The 20126-nt window shown below is 39.2% G+C and overlaps 1 protein-coding gene across 1 annotated transcript in view; it reads right to left on the bottom strand.

Moving 5' to 3' along the window:
* Nucleotides 1–1141: 1141 nt before the first annotated feature.
* Nucleotides 1142–20126, bottom strand: part of GRTP1 (growth hormone regulated TBC protein 1) — a 38672-nt gene continuing 19687 nt past the window's right edge. The window contains exons 6-8 of the mRNA XM_072853504.1: nucleotides 4279–4451; nucleotides 3974–4159; nucleotides 1142–1928 (exon numbers count right to left, since the gene is read on the bottom strand). Coding sequence (XP_072709605.1) covers nucleotides 1839–1928; nucleotides 3974–4159; nucleotides 4279–4451 — 449 coding nt within the window. The 3' untranslated portion in view covers nucleotides 1142–1838. The remainder of the gene's footprint in view (nucleotides 1929–3973; nucleotides 4160–4278; nucleotides 4452–20126) is intronic.

Below are 20126 nucleotides of genomic sequence, written 5' to 3'. Positions count from 1 at the left end.
AAATGACATTTTATGTTTTATTTTAAAGTTGGAGTCTTACCACAGAGTAGGAAACGCATGTCTGGTGAGGTCTGTGTGCTGTAATGTGCTTGGAAATGAACCTTTGAGTTTAAAGCTTCCCTGACTCCTTCCTGCAGTAATGTTTTGGTGTTAACAGTACTGGCTACACAGGGTGGGAACGAAGGCACACTGAAACATTGCACAAACACTATTCTTCTGACAAGGAGAACTGAACGCATGGCAGTAAGGCTAGTATACTTTGGACCATCTGTCCTGCTACCTTCAAGGTACCTGGAAACTATGGATTTTGCCAGTGGTGAATAAACTAGTATTTCCTAATACCTGCTGATGTACTGGAAGTATGGTACTGCTAATGTCCTTACAGTTCAGTATGCAAGGAAAAAGGTGTCTGTCTGGTACCATAAAGGATGGGGTAGCTTGGAATCATACTGCTGAGTAGTGGTCTTCACTTGTCTAGAAGAGCACTCATCTACTTCCTCTGAAATGTTGTTAGTTTGGTTTTTTTTCCTTGCTGAGGAACAAAAGAAACTCAATCTGCACGGGGAAAAAAAAGATAAGCCTTCCTTGAGAAGGAATGAAAATAACTTGGAGTCTGAAAAGGAGTGTGGTGTCAAAAGTTGAGGCTTTCTGTGGTAGCTGTTCACCAGGGAGAATACAAAGCACGATTTGCTGGCCTCTCCAGTCTTCCCTCCCTTCCCCAGCAGGAAGGAGAGGGAAAGGATTTGGCCACGAGAGGGCTCTGTAAGGACAAGACAGCAATTCAAAGGCACCTGGCCCCAGCAGGGCTGGAAGTGGCCTAGTGCCAGGGACAGGGCTGCTGCTTTGCTTGGTTCTGCCCAGGGGTAGGATATTTGGACTTGCATTAAGGTACAGCTTTGGAACTGCCCGATGTCTCACCCTGTCAAGGAAGAAGTCTATGGCTACCTTTACAAGTGTTTCTCCCAAAATTTTTAGGGACACAGGTATATGAGGATATAGCACCTGTAGTGCAACCCCTGTACACCAGCACAAAGTAGAAGTATAGCATCTACTTTCAGCATCCCTTACAACAAAATGAGAAATGCTACTTCCAGATTTGAGTCAAATTACTTGTTACCTACTGTGCTAGAACTAGAAAACCCTGAATAAGCATATAAAACATTAAGAGTGGTTATAGAGGAGTTTTTGCTGCTGCTTTCTGTAGCCTGGACTTGCATGTGTTCCCTGCTGCCCTTACCTGAAGAGCTGTTATACACTGCATAGAGTAACTGTTAGGGAAGATAAAGATCACCTTCCTCATTGCTGTCTTGCCCTGCACTTTGCTATATTTGAGTTCCTTAAGTGACAGCAGTGAGGAAAAAGGAAGATGCTTGTATTCTAGCCAACTAGTGGCAGTCAAGAAAGAGATCAGGTATTTTATTTTTTTCACACCAAGAAACAGGTTCTGACAAATTAAATTAATTTATTTTGTACAAATGATAGCAGTGTCACAGTTAATACAGTAGGAAGGATATGTAATTTTATACACCTGTTTTAACATTACAAAATGCCCTGAAAAGACAAGGATCATGACTGCTTTTTTTTAAAAGGAGTATCCTGACACTGATCACATTCTACTCTTGAAAACACTTTAATCCTTTAAAAAAAAAAACCCCAACAATCCCAACAGAACCACCGGTTCCAGTTACAGTACAAAGTGTTAACAACACATACTTGAAAGGCAGGAAAAATTGGTCAAGTGTCAGTTAACTCATGGAAAGCTTAAAGTGTGCTTTAGTCAGTGCAAATAGAGGAATGTGTCAATTGCTGTAGTATCTGACCACCTGGTTCAATCTGAGTTATCCCTGAGAAAGCAACTTCTCTCTGCAAGTTTCTCGGAGCTTGTTGATTGTTGCCATGGACAAGCTTCCAGGGTCTGTGAATATTTTCTGGGGGCAAAAGGAGAAAATTCTTAGTTAAAATGCTGGAATTCTCATGTAATTCTCTGAACTGTGAAATCCCTGCTTTGATATCCATACTGTGAAAACGCTTACTCCTCTTTGGCCTCCTTGTAACAGGGAATAAAGACATGGTAAACTTGCAGCTCATAACAAGTGCTGTAAGTTACACAAAAGCAACAATACAAAAGCTAGTTTTAATATGAGTGTCCAGTTAAAATTATTTTAGAAGGCATTTTTGTGTTATGTTTAGGCATATTTAGAAGGTATTAAGCTATCCTAGGTAATGCTACAAAGCACCAGTGCACTTGTCATGTGGTGCTAGCATAGGTTGTTCAGGCTCTGGAATGCACACATACATACAACAAAATCACTGTTAATCCCTTGCTTTACTACCTTTGCTGCTCTTCTCTACCAAGCTTTCTGAAGTAGCAATGTATATGGATGTAAGAATTTGAGGCATTTCAAATGCATTACACATCTGTAATATTTTCTTGCCTTGACTCATTGCTCAAGAACAATACATTTGTTTTCACTACTTCATCTAAACTTCTGACTGAACAAAACTATGCAGCAAGCTGCAAGTTTATGCACTTTAATCTACAGTTGTGTGGGCCCTTTAGTTCTCTGTAGCTGTAACTGACAACTCTGGAGATGAGATTATAATTGAGCCAGTTTTGAACAGCGTTCTGGTAAAGTCTGCATTGCATTAAATTAAAAACTAAGATTTTGTTCAGGAGGAGGGGGACATAAAATATTCAACTGTCATCAAACTCCACTGGTACCACTATTTATATTGCTGGGGAAAAAAAAAAAAACAAAACCAAACCCAAAAGTATGTGTTTCAAAGTTACATAAGAATCTAACCTAAATTGTTTATTTGGTTAAATAAATAACCAGTAACCAATGCAGTTAAAATAAATGTTTTATTCAGAGTAACTGCAAGGAAAAGGTAGTTGATTTTTCTGAAAACAGCTGCTGTAAAATGTAATGTAATTAAGGGCAGGGGGAGACCTTCAAGGACAAGTGTTTGTATCAGCCTCTGAACTGGTATTCTCACAGCAGTTAACAATTAACAAAACTCTTACTCTAAACCCTTTATGGAAAGGGAAAACCCGTCAAACATCTCCCTTCTAAATTAAGCTGTACCTGCAATTTATTTTTCCCTTGCTCCTTTAACACAAGGCTCACAAACACTAGTAAGCTAAGCTTACTTTTCTTCTATATGAGCAGCAAAGATGAAACACAACATAAATGCCATCCTACTATGACAGACCTGTGCACAGAGCTCTGACATGAGCACAAAACTCTGGGAGTAAAAGTCACCTATTGGGATGTAGTTTTGTGCACACTTAGCAAACAATGACAGCGGAATTGGCCAAGTGATTTATGACAGATGTGCTCCTGTTATTTTTTTTGCAATTAACATCTTTCACATTTCAATCTTCTGAGTTAAGCTCTGAATCTAGTGTTTTATACAGATTTGGCATCCAATCTATTAATAGTTTACAAGAATAATTATTAGTTTGCAGGTTGTCGTAAGACTTGAGCATTCAACTTCATGTTTTTTTGTCTGGAGAAAAGAACTTGGTGCTACCTTTTTGTTCTCTGACTAAACATAATGCTTTATATTCTAGCACTATGAAGATTTACCAATGCAAGTTTAAAATTCACTTTGTGTCTATTCTAAAATATTCTATTCATCTGAAAAAAAGCACAGGAACACAATGCATAGTTCACTGAAAGAATGCACTAAAGTTATTTTCTCATTAGACTTCCTGCCTTAACTGGTAAAAAGGGCAAAAAGAAATTTTTTTTCCCTGTATGACAGATAATGTCTGGAAGCCATATATATGGATTTAGATGATAATTCTTTAAAAAAATTCTTTAAAAGGTTTGCATTTCTTATATAAAAACATTCTTTGTCCTTTTGGCAATTCCTACAGATACATTTCTCCTAACTGTATCCATCTTTTTGACTGAGCAAAATGTTTCTGTTTTTAATTTGTAACGACTAAAAGCTCCAGAGAATTTACCTGCATGAAGCTGTGACACTCTGTTACAAATGTTCCTTTGGTGATCTGCTTAAATTTGTCACAAATGTCAGGGAAATTCGTGGCTTCCAAAATAAAAGCTTGGTGTTGCTTAATTAAAGTTAAGGCCACGCGGAAGATGATCTTTGACCCTTCATAGAATAAACAATCCCATATTCGGAGCACAGTCTGCAGGAAAGGAGAGAATTCAGGTTACAGCTTCTTGATTTCCAGTAGGTAATTATTACTAAAGCACTACAAATGAAATTATGAGTGTATATTAAGAGAACTTTTATGTTACCGATTACCTCTACTGGAAGAATGTCAATGAACAAGCATATAAACCAGCGTGATACCACTAGGGTCCACATGACTCCATGTCTTTCCATCAGCTCTGCCACAGCCGGAACTTTCATTTTCACAAGTTCTCCAAGGACTTCCTGATCAGTTTTCAGGCCCAACATTGCAGGACTGTAATAATCTTGGAGAGAAGAAACCAAAATTCAGGAATCTGTGGACATGATTTTTCCACATGAATTGAAGAGAATGTCCTGTACAGCTGAGTATATAAAGGCGTGTTGAGCCTATGAATCCCAAGTTGGAGTAAATTAAACCATGCAATGAAGATGTCTGCATTGTGGTCGTACAGCGCTTCTCTTTCAGCCAAGGCCGATCCCTCTACGCAAACACTTCATTCATGCCTACCAAAGTATCTTCTTTCTCTCTGATGTTTTGTGGCAATTCATTCTTCCTTCCCAAGGAAGGATGACCTACATAGTTTTTAACTACTAGCTTAAACTGCAAAAGTCTTACTAATATTTAAACAGCTCAATTCCCACCACCTCCTTCCCATGTGTGGGGGCTGCACACCTCCCAGTCCACATAATACCCAGACAGGTAACAAAAAAAACCCCAAAACAACCTACAGCCTTTAGAGTAGGCCCAGTCAAACTGTAAATGTGAATTTCTGAGAGCATCAGCTGTGCAGGGGTGCTGGAGGCCAGATACCACTTTTAGGGTATGACCAAGCCATTAAGAGTTTTTTTCTCTTTTCTCTGAGCCAAGGAAATCCCACTTTTCATAGAATAATTCAAAAAGGAAGTGAATGACAGGCCCCCCAGGCAACATCTCTTCCTACTTAATTTACCTGTGAGATGGGTTGAAATTAGACCTACATCTCCTACACTGCTGGTCACTGCACTAAACTGTTAAATCCAAAATTAAGAAAAATGGAGCACGCTATGACTTATTCCACAGCCTGTTTGACAGGGTCAGCATTTTCATTACCAAGGTGCAGGCTGAATAACAAGCATCTCAGTTCTATAAACAAGTAGTTCTGGGTATACTTAAGGGAAGAAAAAGATTATTTTAGTTCATAAGAGTTCAGATGGCCCAGCAAGGGACAAGAGTTACACAGATGTTTAAGGAGTTCATATTTTGGGTTTAGATGTTGACGGAAACATTTAAGCTGGGCTTGATGGCTCCAGCCCTGGGAAGAAACTGTTAATGGTTCACTAGTGCTTTGCTGAGAAGACCTATGTTATTAACATTATTTACTGAAAGAAATAAGTGGTAACACAGTTTCTATGTGTTTCCTTCACTGATTCTGGAAAGCTGCAATTCAGGTTTCTCTAACTTAGCTGATTTCTGCCAAGGTTCCCAGTCAATGCAGCATAGACCGATGGTTCTCATGAAGGTGAAGGAATCAGAGAGAGCAAAGTCTGTTTGTCTGAAATAATTTTAATAAAACAAACTTCCCCGTGCCACAAATAAGTTAAAGATGTCCACATTATGCAGTACATTTATAACCATTTTAATTTCTCTAATGAAATCACAAGCACAGTTTAATATTCCACTCTTTTCTGGGTCAATGGTTTTCTTGAATAGACTTCCCCCTCCAAGAGCTATTTGCTCTCCATTTGTCCTGTTCAAAGTGCAGAACATCTCCAGTAGTTTTTATGGTTCTAAGGAGCATTGCATTCAACCTTTAGGAATCTAGCTTTTTGTCTGTGATCCTTATTTTCTTTGTTCCTGTTGAAGAATGATAGGTAAAACTCCTCTACAGACGTAAGAGTCACTGGCACAATATACATTCCTTTAACCATTTGCCTTTCAATTGCTTGTAGGGAAAGCTCTGAGAGCTAAAGCACAAGTAATCCCTCCCATTAAGAAGTGTACTAAAACCAAACGGAATCACACCATGGCCTCAAAGCCAACACAAAAGCCTCTCTTTCTCCATATTATGTGTTAGTGTTGTGCTCATTTGTGAATTGGAATGCACGTGAAGTAACATTAACTGGCTGAGTAATCATTTTTTAAAATGCTGCTTTAATGTAAGTAAAAAAGAATCACATTTCACATAACAGAACAAGCCTCTTCCCTTTCCTACCCTTCCTCCTCCTCCTCTCATACATCCACAAACCTTTTTTTTTTTCTTTTTTGTGTTCCTGAGACATGTGAGTACTTAAAACTTCAAGTTACCGCCGGCAAGTGTCCTCAGGAGGAAGGACAGCAGCCCACACGCTCTCTGCTCTGCACTGCTGCAATCATCCGATATGCTGAAATCAACAGCAGCTGCTATTTTTAATTTGTACAGCAAAGTAAATGTCAGGATCTCAGTGAGAATGCAACCGGACACCCACCCAGCTTTTTGAGAGCTGGCAAGTAAGAAGTTAACAGCCACGCAACTTGGACACATCACTCCTTGAATTACTGAAGCAGCAAGGAGCTGGGAAGCCTTGGCATAAATTAAAATTTCATTCAAGTTTGTTAGATTGTACTGCTGGACAGTAAGGAAAAAGGAACTCTTCATTTATCTGGGGCAGGCTCCTGCTGTTCCTCTTGGAGCAGGAGCCGCTCCCGTGTGCCCTGGTTCGCAGCACTGCAATGTTCAGCCCAGCGCTGCTGCAAAACAAGTGGGAGGAGCAATTAATGATTTTATGCAAATGCCAATAACTGAGGAGCAGGTTTTTTCCAGGATATTAGCTGCCAGTGCACAACAGAAAGAAGTTACATTAAAAGAATCTGCATCCAAGACATTTTTATATGCAATTATTAGTTACAGTTACTGTGGGTATTAATTATAATTATTACACATAATTAATATGTAATTATAATTTAATATAGAATTCTACTATATAGGTATGCTTGTATACATAAATGTATGTATATAAAATTAGCTCCTCAAATTAGGAAAGCCACATTTCCAATCCTCCAGAAACATTCCTGCAAGACCCCGTATTTGTGCAAAACTTACCCACAGATCATTTAGAATGAACATAACAGGATTGCAGTGGCCCAGATCTAACTCTACGGCTCTAACATGGATCTTCTGAGGGTAGCGTTACCCCCAGAGCGGTGCCAGGCCTCCAGGCACAGCTGCCCCAGAGCCAGCAGCACCCACGCCTGCGCTCTGCTCAAGGGACCCGCACCAAGTCATCAGGGCTACGCAGGGTTAGCCAAAACTACACAGGCGAGTCAGAAGAGGATCCAGCGTCATGCTCGAGCCACCTTTCCATGGTCCATGTCTGGTCTCACTAGTGAAAATTATTTTGTAACTTGGTTCAGTGCCTAACACAGCACCGAACGTTTAACCTACGTTACTCTTCTATTCTGTTCTTACTTGCTAGGGATGCCCAGTCCCTAAGCCTTCTGGAAACATCCCCTCAGCAAAAATCCTGGAGCTCTCCCATGCTGCAAACGTTTCACTGTGTGCCCTATTTTCCTATTGGCTGCTCTGCCCAGAATCTCTCCCTAAAGTCAAGATATCCTTGTTTATAAACAAGTCTACACAAGCCTAACCTCCCCCACACCACAAAGCTGTTTTTCACAAGATACCATGCAGCAAATTGTTTTTACTCACCTACCATCAAAATACATAAGATATGGAAGGAACATAAAGCTAATCTTACAAATCATTTGAAATTTCTAGATTTGCATGATCCACATTTAATGAGTGTATTAATTATTTTCCCTCTCAATGATCTGGCAAAATACTGAGCAGTTGATGACCCAGAACGGACCTGAGTCAATAACAGTCTGCCACTTACTAATTTAAAAAAAAAAAAAAAAAAAGATATTCATCAAAGGTAGGCTAATTATATTGTGTCTCTATTGATCTAGTTGGTTTATAGGAATGTCCCCTGACAATATATCATCCCCCTGAAAAAACACACAGCCAGATTGCTTCCTTTTATTCCTCAAATTGTGAAACAGAAGTGATAATGTTAACATTTAGGTGATGACACACTACATTACTTTTCATCGCATCTTCTTCTGGAAGGCAACAAATGAAATATAGTATTATAAATCATTACTATATTCTACGATTAAATTATTATTAAATTCCAGAAAAATGTCTAGATGAAAACTAAGTTTCCCAATATGAAACTCCACATTTCCAAGCTCTTTTGTAAACTGGTCCTAGGCTTTCCTTACTTTCTTCTCAGCTTCCCTTTGTCTGTTGCTTACCCACAGGCACCTGCTTTGTCTAGTCTGTTGTTCCTGGTGCCTGCCTACCGATTTTGGATGCCTTTCTAAGTTTAGGAGTGCCTGAGAGCATAGCAGAGGGCAATGCAGGCAGCACCCCATGTGGAATTTGCCCCACCGAGTGCCCCTTCCTCATCAAAGTCCTCACCCCGAAAAGCAGCACAGCCCCATGGCTCTGCTGGGATCATCAGCTTCTCTTCCTCTTGGAGTTAAGCAGCAAAAAGCAAAAGCCAGCTTCACCAACTGCCAGGTATTTTATTCCTACTGTATAAGACAGGTGACTAGATGAAGGGACTTTTTTTCCCTTTTAAACAAGGGCTTTTTGTTACTAACACTGCACTGACTGTGGCATGCTGTCACTTAGCTTGAAACCTGTTCTAGCTCAGCATCTGGCAGAGATGTTCCTTAAACTACATTTTGCTGTCTCCCTATCACAATAATTAGCACCTCTCCGAATGCTACCAGGATGTCCAGGACTAAGACATAACTTGTCTTGTGCTTCAGAGCAGTAATGAGATTTGCAGGAAATAAGGATAAAGCTTGTAGGGACTGTATGACCTTGTTCTCTGTTACAAATAGATTAAGAGGTTCCAAAAATAAAAGTTTAAGAAGCAGTACTCTTATAGCCTTAATTTACCTCTACAAGTCAGAGCTGCAGAAGTTAAAAAAGAATCCTTTTAAGTCTGTTGTGCATATGTCAGGTTAAATATAAATACTCCTACTGGAGCTAACGTGGTATGAATTCTTCATGTTATAGAAATACCCAAGACAAGACGACAGCTCTGCTGCTTATCTGCCAGCATTTCTAACTATGATTTCAAGAGCCTATATAACCCAGCCTGGGACAAATCGAGTGATTTGTCTTGGCGATCCAGTTTATTTAACTGAACTGAAAAGTTAAAAATTAGCTGGTTTAACTTTTCTCACAGTCATAAGCAATGTAAAGTATTTTATTCACAAGAATGTTTATAGTGTTCTCTCTCCTCCCTGAAACAAGCAAAAATGGTTCAATTTTTATACCAATATGCAACATTCAAAAAGGTCTTCTTGCTGTAGATGCACATTACCATTTGCTACCAGACTTCACTGGAATCCACAAGAGACAAACAGAGCAGGCCTTAATGATGGCAGGCAAAAGCAGAGGTTGCCATGAACAGAACTGGCCAACTTCATGAAAAGCACTCAGTTCTACATTTCAAGTCAAAATAGAAACAGATTCCACCACGTGCCTTTGTGGGAAAAAATCCTTTCCAGTAATACTTCACTATAAAAACTTAGCTGTTTACATGTTACTGAACATAGGGCTTATTTTAAAAAAAACCTTGGCAGTGCAAAGTTTTCCTTTCCAAAAAGATATGCTATCGTAGCTGAGTTTATGAACGTCACGCAACACACACGGAATGAGTTTCATCACTTCAGTTACAGAGAGGTCAAACTAGATTATGATAGCAGTCCCTTCTCACCTTCAGAGCATCTAAATGCCATTTATGCTATTCCTACACAATTTACTGATTCACTCATTCTCCCTGTTGGCAACTCATAGCCTGCTTTGTCCAAGAAGGCAGGGCAATGTTCTGCCATTTTATTTCTACCATGGGATAGTCCAAAAAGGTGCAATAGGTCTTCTAAGAGTCTACATCATGTGCCTGGCATAAAAAGTTGGACATGTTTGGGAGGAAATTGGAAAGTCACAACAGGAAAAGGAGGAAAACCAAGAGTACTGCCAATTCTTTTTGCAGTATCAGGCCAAAGTGATCCCCTGCAGATGTTCTGGCCAAAGCGATATGCTGCAGATATGTGGTTAAACAGCAAGCTGAACTCTTAACTATGTTATTTTTAAAATGTAAGTTCCTAATCCTCCAGGGAATGGGAAAAAAAAAATCCAAACAAACAAACCCAAAACAGGCTCAAGCCATATTTTATTTTTCCTTCATTGAACCAAACTGAACCAGAACTTCTGTCCTGAGGTACTGAACTCACACCAGAACCAGCAATAGCTGTATCATTCACAATTGAACATTAGCTTTAAAAAACCATAAGCAAGCCCAATTCATTTTGGATGGCAGAACTACCTTAAAAAACAAAATAGAGAATGCAAGAATTTTATTGATGCTTATTGGTTGTGTGATACTGAGATTACACAAAATTTAGAATAGTAGTATTTTGAGAAATTATTTACTATTAACACCTTTTCAGCAAACACAAAAAGGCAGTATTTGATTGTCTCTACATAATCCCATCTGCCTGTATTCATCTTTTGCTTCTGATCCCAAACTTGGAAAATGTATCCTGTGGTGCAGAAAGAGCCCTTTGGTTTCCTATTTGCATTTCACACAGCACAGTGGGATTCTGAGCAGATGTAGTAGCTACCATCTGGAAATTGAAGAAGGATGCTTCTTAATTATAAAGACAATGGAAAGAAAGGCAAAGATGATATCCTTCCAGACATTACAGAAGGCAGAGATGAAACACAGAGAAACAAAGACTCCATGTGTAACCTCTCAGAGAAACAGTGAAGTTAGCAGCATGTTAGAAAGCACAACTGCAACTTTCAGACATTCTAGTTACAGAGAATGAAAATGGCTAGGTTTTTTTGGTTTTGTGGGTTTTTTTAAATACTAACTCTCTGTTATGTGCTGCTCAGTAGAGATGTTTGCATCATTAAAAACTAGTCTAGATTAAAGTTATAGTTACCAAAGCACCCTCATACAGACTAGATATAACTCTGAGCAAAATGTTTTTGGCCAATTCTCCTCTTCGTATCCACTACCATTGGAATTGCTGCTTTTGTGGATAGTGTTTTTTTCATAGTATCGGTGAGCTGATAGACACTGATGGACGCGGGTTATTCACCACTTGGCTGTTTCCAAATGGCCTGGACTGACTCCAGTCATTGAACTCCATGAATTGTGCCAGTCTAAAGAGTTGCATGCTTTGGAGAAGGCTGCAGCTTACTGGGTTGACAATGGTCCCAGGAGCCCAGGCTTTTAATTCACAAAACACTGTGACAGACTTAACACCCATTTCCTCAAATGGAAAGGAAATTCATGAACAAGCATTGAAGATTACCACAACTGCTTATCATGCCTGTAGAGGAAACAAACTTTTTTTTTTTTAAATGAGTTTACAATTGCAAGTGAGTCTTAATGACTGATGACTTCAGCTGAATAAGGATTCCTGGATCTGTGGCTTTTTTAATTCCTCTATGGGATTAGGAAGACTAGCTATTTTATCAGTTCACCACACTGACAAGATTATTCTTAACACCTTAGCACAAAACACAGCATTTATATTCTCTCACACCCACCATTACATTTTCTTCAGCTCTTTACAAGAACACTACAGTCACACCATGGGAACTACCGAGCACATTACTTAAAACTGGGACGGAAGCTGGAGGCTTAAAATAGAGAGCTGGACAGACACATACGGTTCTAGCCTGATATTTGGAGAGGGAAACCAATCCAACCCTTCAGTCTGAAGAGAAGGGGAATGAAAGCCACAATCCTCTTACTTCAAGCTTGAAGAAGCTAACAAGAGAATTAATTTTAATCTTGAAGCAACAGGTTTTAAAACTATAAGAGGAACAAATGAGACTTCTCCACTATCCATAAATTGAAAGCTTAGTAATGCATTCAAGTCTTCTGAACATAAAACACATGAAACAGCCAAGGTTGTGTTTCCCAAGCATCTCTCAAACTAAACAGTCGCTTCTTGTACCTTTAGGTAGGCAAAAAAAGTTACCACTGTGCACTGCACATGATTTTCTTCATATGATTTCCTTTATTCCCAAAGCACATCTCCTTCCACAAACACATTCTTTATGTAGCCACCTATGCTTCATATGCATTATACTGTGTTTTTAAACAATATCAAAGCCTGCTGTCAGTGCTTCTTCATACTATGTCATATTAAAAAAAACAACTTGAAAATACAGTTGAGCAATTTAAAATAAACAATTTTGCAGTATCTTAAGTTGCAAATATGAATAAATCCAGAATAAGCATGTCTTAGCTCAGGAAAAGCCAAAGTAATCCTTGGATATATTCACTGCTGAAGAAGAGAGTATGTCATCTCTGTATATGACATTACCAAAAATGAGGTTAGAAAACTGCATCCAGCTCTCATACTCACATTTAAGGCAGGAAGTTGAACTGGGAAGGACATGAAAGAAAGGGTTATGAACACCACTTACAAAAATTGAGCTCTGTAAGGAACTTCTCCGTTTGTAAAATTTATGCAAGGTAGGTAAAAAGCAAACTTGACCACTTCATAGAGAAAACACCCTAGCATTGGGTGGCATTATGGCTTTATGGGCTTTTCAATACAGTAAGAGAAAGTCTTAAAAATAAGCAATAGCTGCAAGTTAGGACAAGGCAAATTCCAATAAAAAGTATAGCAAACATTTTTAATAAGAGTGATTTATAGTTTCAATACACTACTAAGAGTGGTGGTAGGGTCTCTCTTTCAGACCAAGTTTGGGACCTTTCACAAAGACAAGCTCTAGCCAAACAAGTCTGCTGCAGAGGGAATGGGAGGAAACACTAGCGTTTCCTCAGCTGGCTTCTTGTACACCAAATCCAGTTACATTTCCAGTTTTATGAGTCTTGATATTTAACACACGGTTTACTTCAAGTATATGAATACATCTTATGGGGATTTACAAGTTAAAACACAAAGCTGTATATTAGGATCTGCATTGAGCACCTATAACCCCATTATACATTTGTCAGCAATTATATTATGCTTCTTGCTGTCAAAGTGACATATTCAAGAAGGTTGCATTATTAAAATTGTAATTGAACATGCAGAGCCCTGGCTGACCATTAGAGGGTAAAAAAAAAAATAAAAATATATATATATATGCTATGAGGAATGAAATAAGCGACTCACTTTGGCTTTGCATCTCTGCTGCTTTAATTCCACAGTTAAAACAGCACAATCTCTTTAACATGAAGACAGCTCTGTCAAAACTATAGTTTCAATACCACATGTGCACATTAGTGCTTTCACAACTAAAGCCATTAGCTAAAACCAAAAAAAACCCCCATAAAACATCCCTCCAACATGGCTATTCCAATAAAATAAAAAGCACAAACTAAGCAAGCCTTGTGCTGCATGCTAAAGGCTTGGCCACTAATTGGTTTTTACACATCCAAAAAAGAAAAGGGACCTCTTCCCCCAAACCCACACTTCTGTGTTTCTACCACTTTACCTACCTTTCTCCTTTGTACGCAGCCAGGGGATTCTGCCTTTGATCAGTCCTAACTGAACTAAGATTTAATTTGAAAAGTTTATTTTGCTGCTGGCTTTTGAAAGGGCTGAAACTTTGATTTACTGGGGAGATACATAAACAAGCAAATACCACTGTCTGCACAGATAGCCAAAGGCTGCAGTCCCATCCAGAGGAGTACCACAGAAGGCCTACTGAAGATACCTCAAGTTCAACATAATGAAATTATGTTAATACAAGGCTTACTTGCCAGAAGGAAAGAGGCATGCTTGACTTTTTTGGGTGGAATAAGTCATTTAGGTCCTGCTTCCAGTGTAAATACAGCCATATCAAGGAACACTATATTCTTCAGCATTTTTAAACACTATGGATCCTTTTGCTGCATAGCTGAAACTTAGCATGTTTCCTCACAAAAGTAAGGCTGACAACATGTATATTCTTGTCATATACAGGAAACTTCTATTTTAGACAGAACTAAGATTTCTACCCAGCTACCTAAAGCATACCTACTAAATACTGAGATTGTTCTTTTACTGATGAGGTTTGTGATTTGGAGGGGGGCATACGATACATGCAGGAAATAAGTTATTCCAAAAGCATAAATATACATATCATTTTAAAGAAGAACATCAGTTATTCATTTCCTGCTTGCTTAAGTCTCCCAAATCCCCTAGCAGTTCAGATTTGTAAGTAATAAGCATTTCAAGCTTATCACAGTTTCTAAATACAGGCACAGGATGACTCCTACATTCCACCTTCAGCTTAACAGGACACTGCATGCTTAATTCCTAGGTAAATACAACTGACCTCTAATGTTCAAAGATTAATGCTTTCATCATGGCTGCTGGTTAACAGTAAAACATGTTGGAATGCCGTATTTCAAAACTCCTAATTATTCAGCCTACCAGCCAAGCATTCCTCTCTCCTAGTGGTAGACATGATGTTGTACTCCAGAGGTGTGCAATGCTACGGCTTCACATGCAATCACAGAGGAACTCTCTAAGGATGAGCGAGAACTCTGCCAGCTCATGGCCGTGTAGCTGGGTGCTGCCAGAGGAGGAAGATAAGCAAACAGCCCAGATCAATCTGCTAAAATTTTCTGAGTTGATGGTGCTATAAAAAAAAGCTTGGTTATCAAAAGCTACTTTGCAAACATGAGGTCATGCGTGTTATGCATAGTCTTGCAAGGAGCTTTCCACACCAAAGGCACGTGCTTGTGGTGCTCAAATCTTCTGAGAGGACACGCTTTTCCTCACAACAGTCTCCTTCACAGGCTGCAAATTCAGCTCAACATTACTACTATTCAGCTCTAGCACTGTCTTTTACCTGCACAACTGAATAAAATGCTTCATGTGAAACAAAGTTCCACTCCCCTTTGGAGAAGCAGGTCTTAAGACACAGCTGCCTAGCTGGTTCTGCATTCAGAGGTTCCCTGGCAATACCCAATCAGGGTATTAATAAATTCAGCCACGAGAATGAAATAAATACATGCTTAACTGCAATTAAAAGCAAGCAGTCTAAACAGAAATACTGTGAAGTTAGTAGAGCATTCTGTGTTTCTCAGGTGGCCGTTCCCTTCAAACTTGGAAGTCTGTATGATGGGACTTTAAAGAATGTTATTACATGAATCACCCGAAAGAGAAGGATATACAAGAGTTTGATATGTAACTATGTTATTATTCAGTTCAAATATTCACGTCTCTTACTATGCCTAATCTCTTATGCAACAGTACCTGCAAGTCTATGGCTGATAGAACTGAGGACCATAGAGAGCTCAAAACAGAAATGTGATAGATACCTATTATCTCAACATGCAGACATCCGCCTTAACCGGCAGTCGCTAAACTACCCACCAAAGTGGTACCTTGCATTGCACCTTGTGTCCTTGCAGCTAATGCCAGTTAGTTCAGTGCAGTCTACTACTTTTGTGACTATCATTCAAAACTCCGTTCTTATTTTTAATTATTGATAAACCACCAGGCAGTACATGTGGGTAAAAAAAATTTTAAAACACAGAAGGCTAAAAAGTACCAGGCAGAAGGAAGGTTGTTAGACTGATCCTTGAAGAATGCTTGTAGGCTACACCTAATATAAGATTTTTTTATTAACAACGCTGGAGAAAAAGAAAAAGCTGGTATTTGTTAACAATCCTAAACTGAGAGATACTGTCCCATGTCAATACACAAGGCACAACAGAGTAACATAGTGAAAAGACTGGAGTAAGAGAGACATGATGAGATATAAAATAACAAGGACAAGAATGTGCAAATAAAGTTCAGCAAAAAGGTGTTATGAATTCCTATAAGCTGTGGAAAAAACATCTGCTGACAATGACAGAAGAGCAATAGCATATGCATTATTACTGAGATCACAAATCAAAACCAGAGCACCACAAGGAAAAAAAAAGCAAGGGAGATCCTACAGTTTTTCTCTCTCAAATAAAACACTTACAGCTGTGAAAAGAGAAAAATAATGCCACTGCACAAGGCACTAGCAAGGTTCCCACTGGAAAAAAAAGGGTGCCAATGTGATCAAGTTAAAAAAAGAAGAAAAAAAAATCAAGTCAAACTGGAACAAGCACACAAAATAATTATTAGGCTAAAATGGGAACAGAGAAGAGTTTCATGCAAGAGAAGAGTTTGACTGAAGCAGCTTAGTAATACAAAAGAACTGTAAAATGAATTGACTGTATCCTACAAATACATAAAAGGTAAGCACAAGAGAGAGGGGGACTTTTTTACCCTCAAAAATCAGCATTGGCACAAGAATAAAAGGATATAAAATTGGCCATGAACAGGCTAGTGCAGAAATCATAAGACCTCTCTTAACCATTGGAGGAGTTTTCAGTAAGAGTAAATAACTCCAGTATAATAGTCCAGTAGACTAATTAGAGTATAGCTTGATAAACACTGCCACTTTCAGACTGAGAACCACTGAAGTTGGGGGGGGAAGAATTGCTCTGCTATATATAAGGATAACTGTCATGCTAAAGTGAGTCCAAGTTGTCAAGTTTTTCTTCTCTTAAACTCACCATTTAATCACAAGTATGTAAAACATGACAAGTATGCTCCTTAAATTACATACCAAAGTACACAGTTAAAAAGTTCCCACCTACCTGATGCTTTCTAAAGCAACCTCCCCAATATTTCCTCAACAGAACAAAAAATTTTCTCAACAAGAACCAGAGCTATGGACAGAACAGAAACACTAGAGCTATGCTGAATACAAATTGCAGACATATCCACTCTGAGCTCAAACTGAATCCACACTGCTTCTTGTGAGCAATACTGTCTGCTCCAGCCATCTGTTTTGAATGAACCTGGGAATAAAAGATCTCAGTAACACCCAAAACTTCAGTTAAACGAATAATTCTCTTCCCCCTTGCTGTGTTTAAGTGAGATATGCTCCTAATCCCTCCAAATCCCTGGCTGAGCAGCTGACAGACACAACAGGCAGTAGACCATGAGCTTGCCTTCAGCAGAAGCAGGATCTTTCTGGCCTCACTCAGCTGTACCCAGCAGTGCTAACGTTCAGCCAGACGAATGGCACGCACACAACCCCACATACCAACAAACCAAACTGTAATTTTTGCTGGCTCGATCTTCCAGCTGTGCTAACTCTATTTGAGTGTAACAGAACAATTCAGCCAGAAAACCTCTACTGATGGGGTCCCATTCCCAAGTTGTCCTCCTCCTGTCAGTGGGTGGAGCAGTCACACCTTCACCATATCCTGTGGTACGTACCCCAACCTAGACCTAAAAAACAGTACAAATGGGGAGGTGAGCCATAGCTTAGGGAGCCCTTCTCTGTCACTTCCCCAGAAAGCTGCCACTAATGCTCCCCTCTGTCACATTCTACATTTTTCAATCAATGACATTGATCTGTGGCTGGCTTGGTTCATCTGCTGACCAAAAAAATGCTGTCAGCATCAAGGTACTGCAGCAGCTGTTTAATGTAATTAAATGCGTGTGGGCCAGGGGAAGGAAGCGCTCACAGGGACACGGCAGAGAAGGGATTTCTAAATTGTCCTAAATCATCACCGATTTAACTAGCAGTGACAGGACACACTCGAAAATGAGGACATGACCTGGAGGCGTATCTGTTGCTATGAAGGGGAAAACATGTAGATTATAATGCAAACAGATCAAGAAAAGAGCATCAGCAACAAAACTAAAGGAGAAGTGTTGACTTATCAAACTGTTAACATCCGACAAAAAATGATTGCTACTTTTCCTTCTGAAGATCTGGAGAGTATAAAATATTTCTTTGCTTCCCCAACAAATAATTATAGGGCTTTAAACGGAAATGCACTGTACCTTGCACTATTAACAGAAGGGCAGTACTTACTTACCTGAGTAAGTTTGTTTATGGATACAGTCTGCCTGTCTGTCTGATTCTCTCTCACACATACACACACAATATTTCACTGAAATTATGCCAGTTATTTTATCCATGTTGCTTTGACTTTTATAAGTGTAGAATTCAAGCATGATATAGGAGGGCAATGGGAATAAAAGGGGAATAAAAATGGGAATAAATGGGAATTAAAAAAATGGGGGGGGGAGGGAAGCATCAGCAACAAGTTTTCTGACAATGAAGCCTTGTATTACTCTATACAAATATTTTTACTACATAAAAGGTTCATACTACCTAACTTGGGCTCTTGTTGAGGGACCCAAGCTGGAAGGGACACCTCAAGCTCTCTGAAAACTGACTGTGGAGGGGAAAGGGGCACACTCAGATCAGCAATTCTGATCAGATATCCCCTTCCCCACTGACTATCAAAGAAACATAAGCACGCATGTTTCCAACTTCAGCACCACAGATGGATGCCTGTATTGGATATGCTGAGCCCAGGCCAAAGTCTGTAACAAGACTCTTGTTACAGGGTAGTAAAAATATATCCATAAATATAACTTAAGTAAATGTACATCTCCATTATACACAGTAATTGCCTTTCACATTACAAATTTCTTCTCATCACCAATGCTACTGGCATAAGATAAATTCAACAACTAAGAGGGAAAAATAGGAGCAACTTTTGTCATTTAGGTATCAGCAAAGTGTAGAAGAAGGATATACAAGAACTAAAGGTTTTATGACAAACTAAAGTAAGCTCCCTACCAAAAACAATGAATAAAAAATTCTGAATCTACCCCCTTGCCCCAAATAAAGACATGTAAGACTATCAAAAAGGTTAACAGCAAAAGTTGCCACACATCACTTTGCAGTGAAACTTGCCTTTTACTGAGGGCCTTATCCCTCACACAGTGATGTCAATGGAAAGACATCCACTGATGTCAGCCAGTGGCAGGTCACATGGCAGACAGCAGCCCTCAAGTCTCCTACCTGTTTGCACAGCTTATAGCTCTCAAGGCTGAACAAAAGCAACAGACACAGTTATTTCTTTAGACTATTTTTATAGCTTGAAGGTAAACTTCAAGGCTGCAAACCCTCAAATATTTGCAGATTGAATCAACAAGCCATAGCACTCCCTGCCTGTCTTTTTCAATCTGCAAATGAAGTCCAACAACTCTGCTCATATGCAAGGAAAACCTGAGTTCCTACAGGGTGTATTCAGTGAAAAAGATAATTTCTTACAGTCATTCAAAAGCTCTAAAAGACTCCCTCAGCTCTTTTTCCTTCTTTCTCAAAGTCTCTCCCTTCTGTTCAATAAGGAACCAAAAATTATACACTTTTTTTTGTTTAATCTCAAACAAGAACAGAAAGAAGCTGAAATGAAACTATCAACCTTGATGTCCTTCACCAGCACTTAGTTAACTGACACCGTAATACTGAATTCAGCCTCTAACCATTTGGGATAAATATCTGTTCAAAAGCAAAACTGGGACAATAGGGAATTTCAAAGCCTCCTTATAGAAAAATTAGTCTTTCACTTTGAGATGGCTTTACATTAAGGGTGTAGCTGTAGTCAGTCCTGTGCAATGCTAATGGGAATTCACCATGAAACCATTCTTCCTTTATAATTAAATCCCAAGAAAGAACATTCACAAATGTATTTCATAGAAGTATAAAACGTAGCTGTGCTTGATGTCTGCTGCTGGTTTTAAACTACTTCACACATGTGGTGAAATTCAGCTTATACATGGGGCAAAATTCAGTGTGTAAACACCTCCTGCAAACCCAGAGATCCAAGTAAGGGAACCTCGAGACCTACTGAACTGACCAGATGTAGATATTGTCTGTAGCTCAGGGTGTGTTGAATTTCCGTCTGGACTCTATTGACCAGCCTGGCTAGATCACCATTGATCATAACAGAGCTTTGACAAGAACTTCACATACAGACACAGACAGGGATTTTGACATTTGTTTGCTTTGTTGCAAAATCACAATGTGTTAAGTGCCAAAAATATCCCCGCTCAGAAGTGGGGGACACAGCAGAAACTACCGTGCCTAGCAGAAACTACCACCAGC

The sequence above is a fragment of the Ciconia boyciana genome, chromosome 1 (assembly GCF_034638445.1).
Source record: "Ciconia boyciana chromosome 1, ASM3463844v1, whole genome shotgun sequence".
NCBI classification, from domain to species: Eukaryota; Metazoa; Chordata; class Aves; order Ciconiiformes; family Ciconiidae; genus Ciconia; species Ciconia boyciana.
The sequence above is the reverse complement of the archived record's forward strand: the minus strand, read 5'-3'. Positions and strand labels throughout refer to the sequence as shown.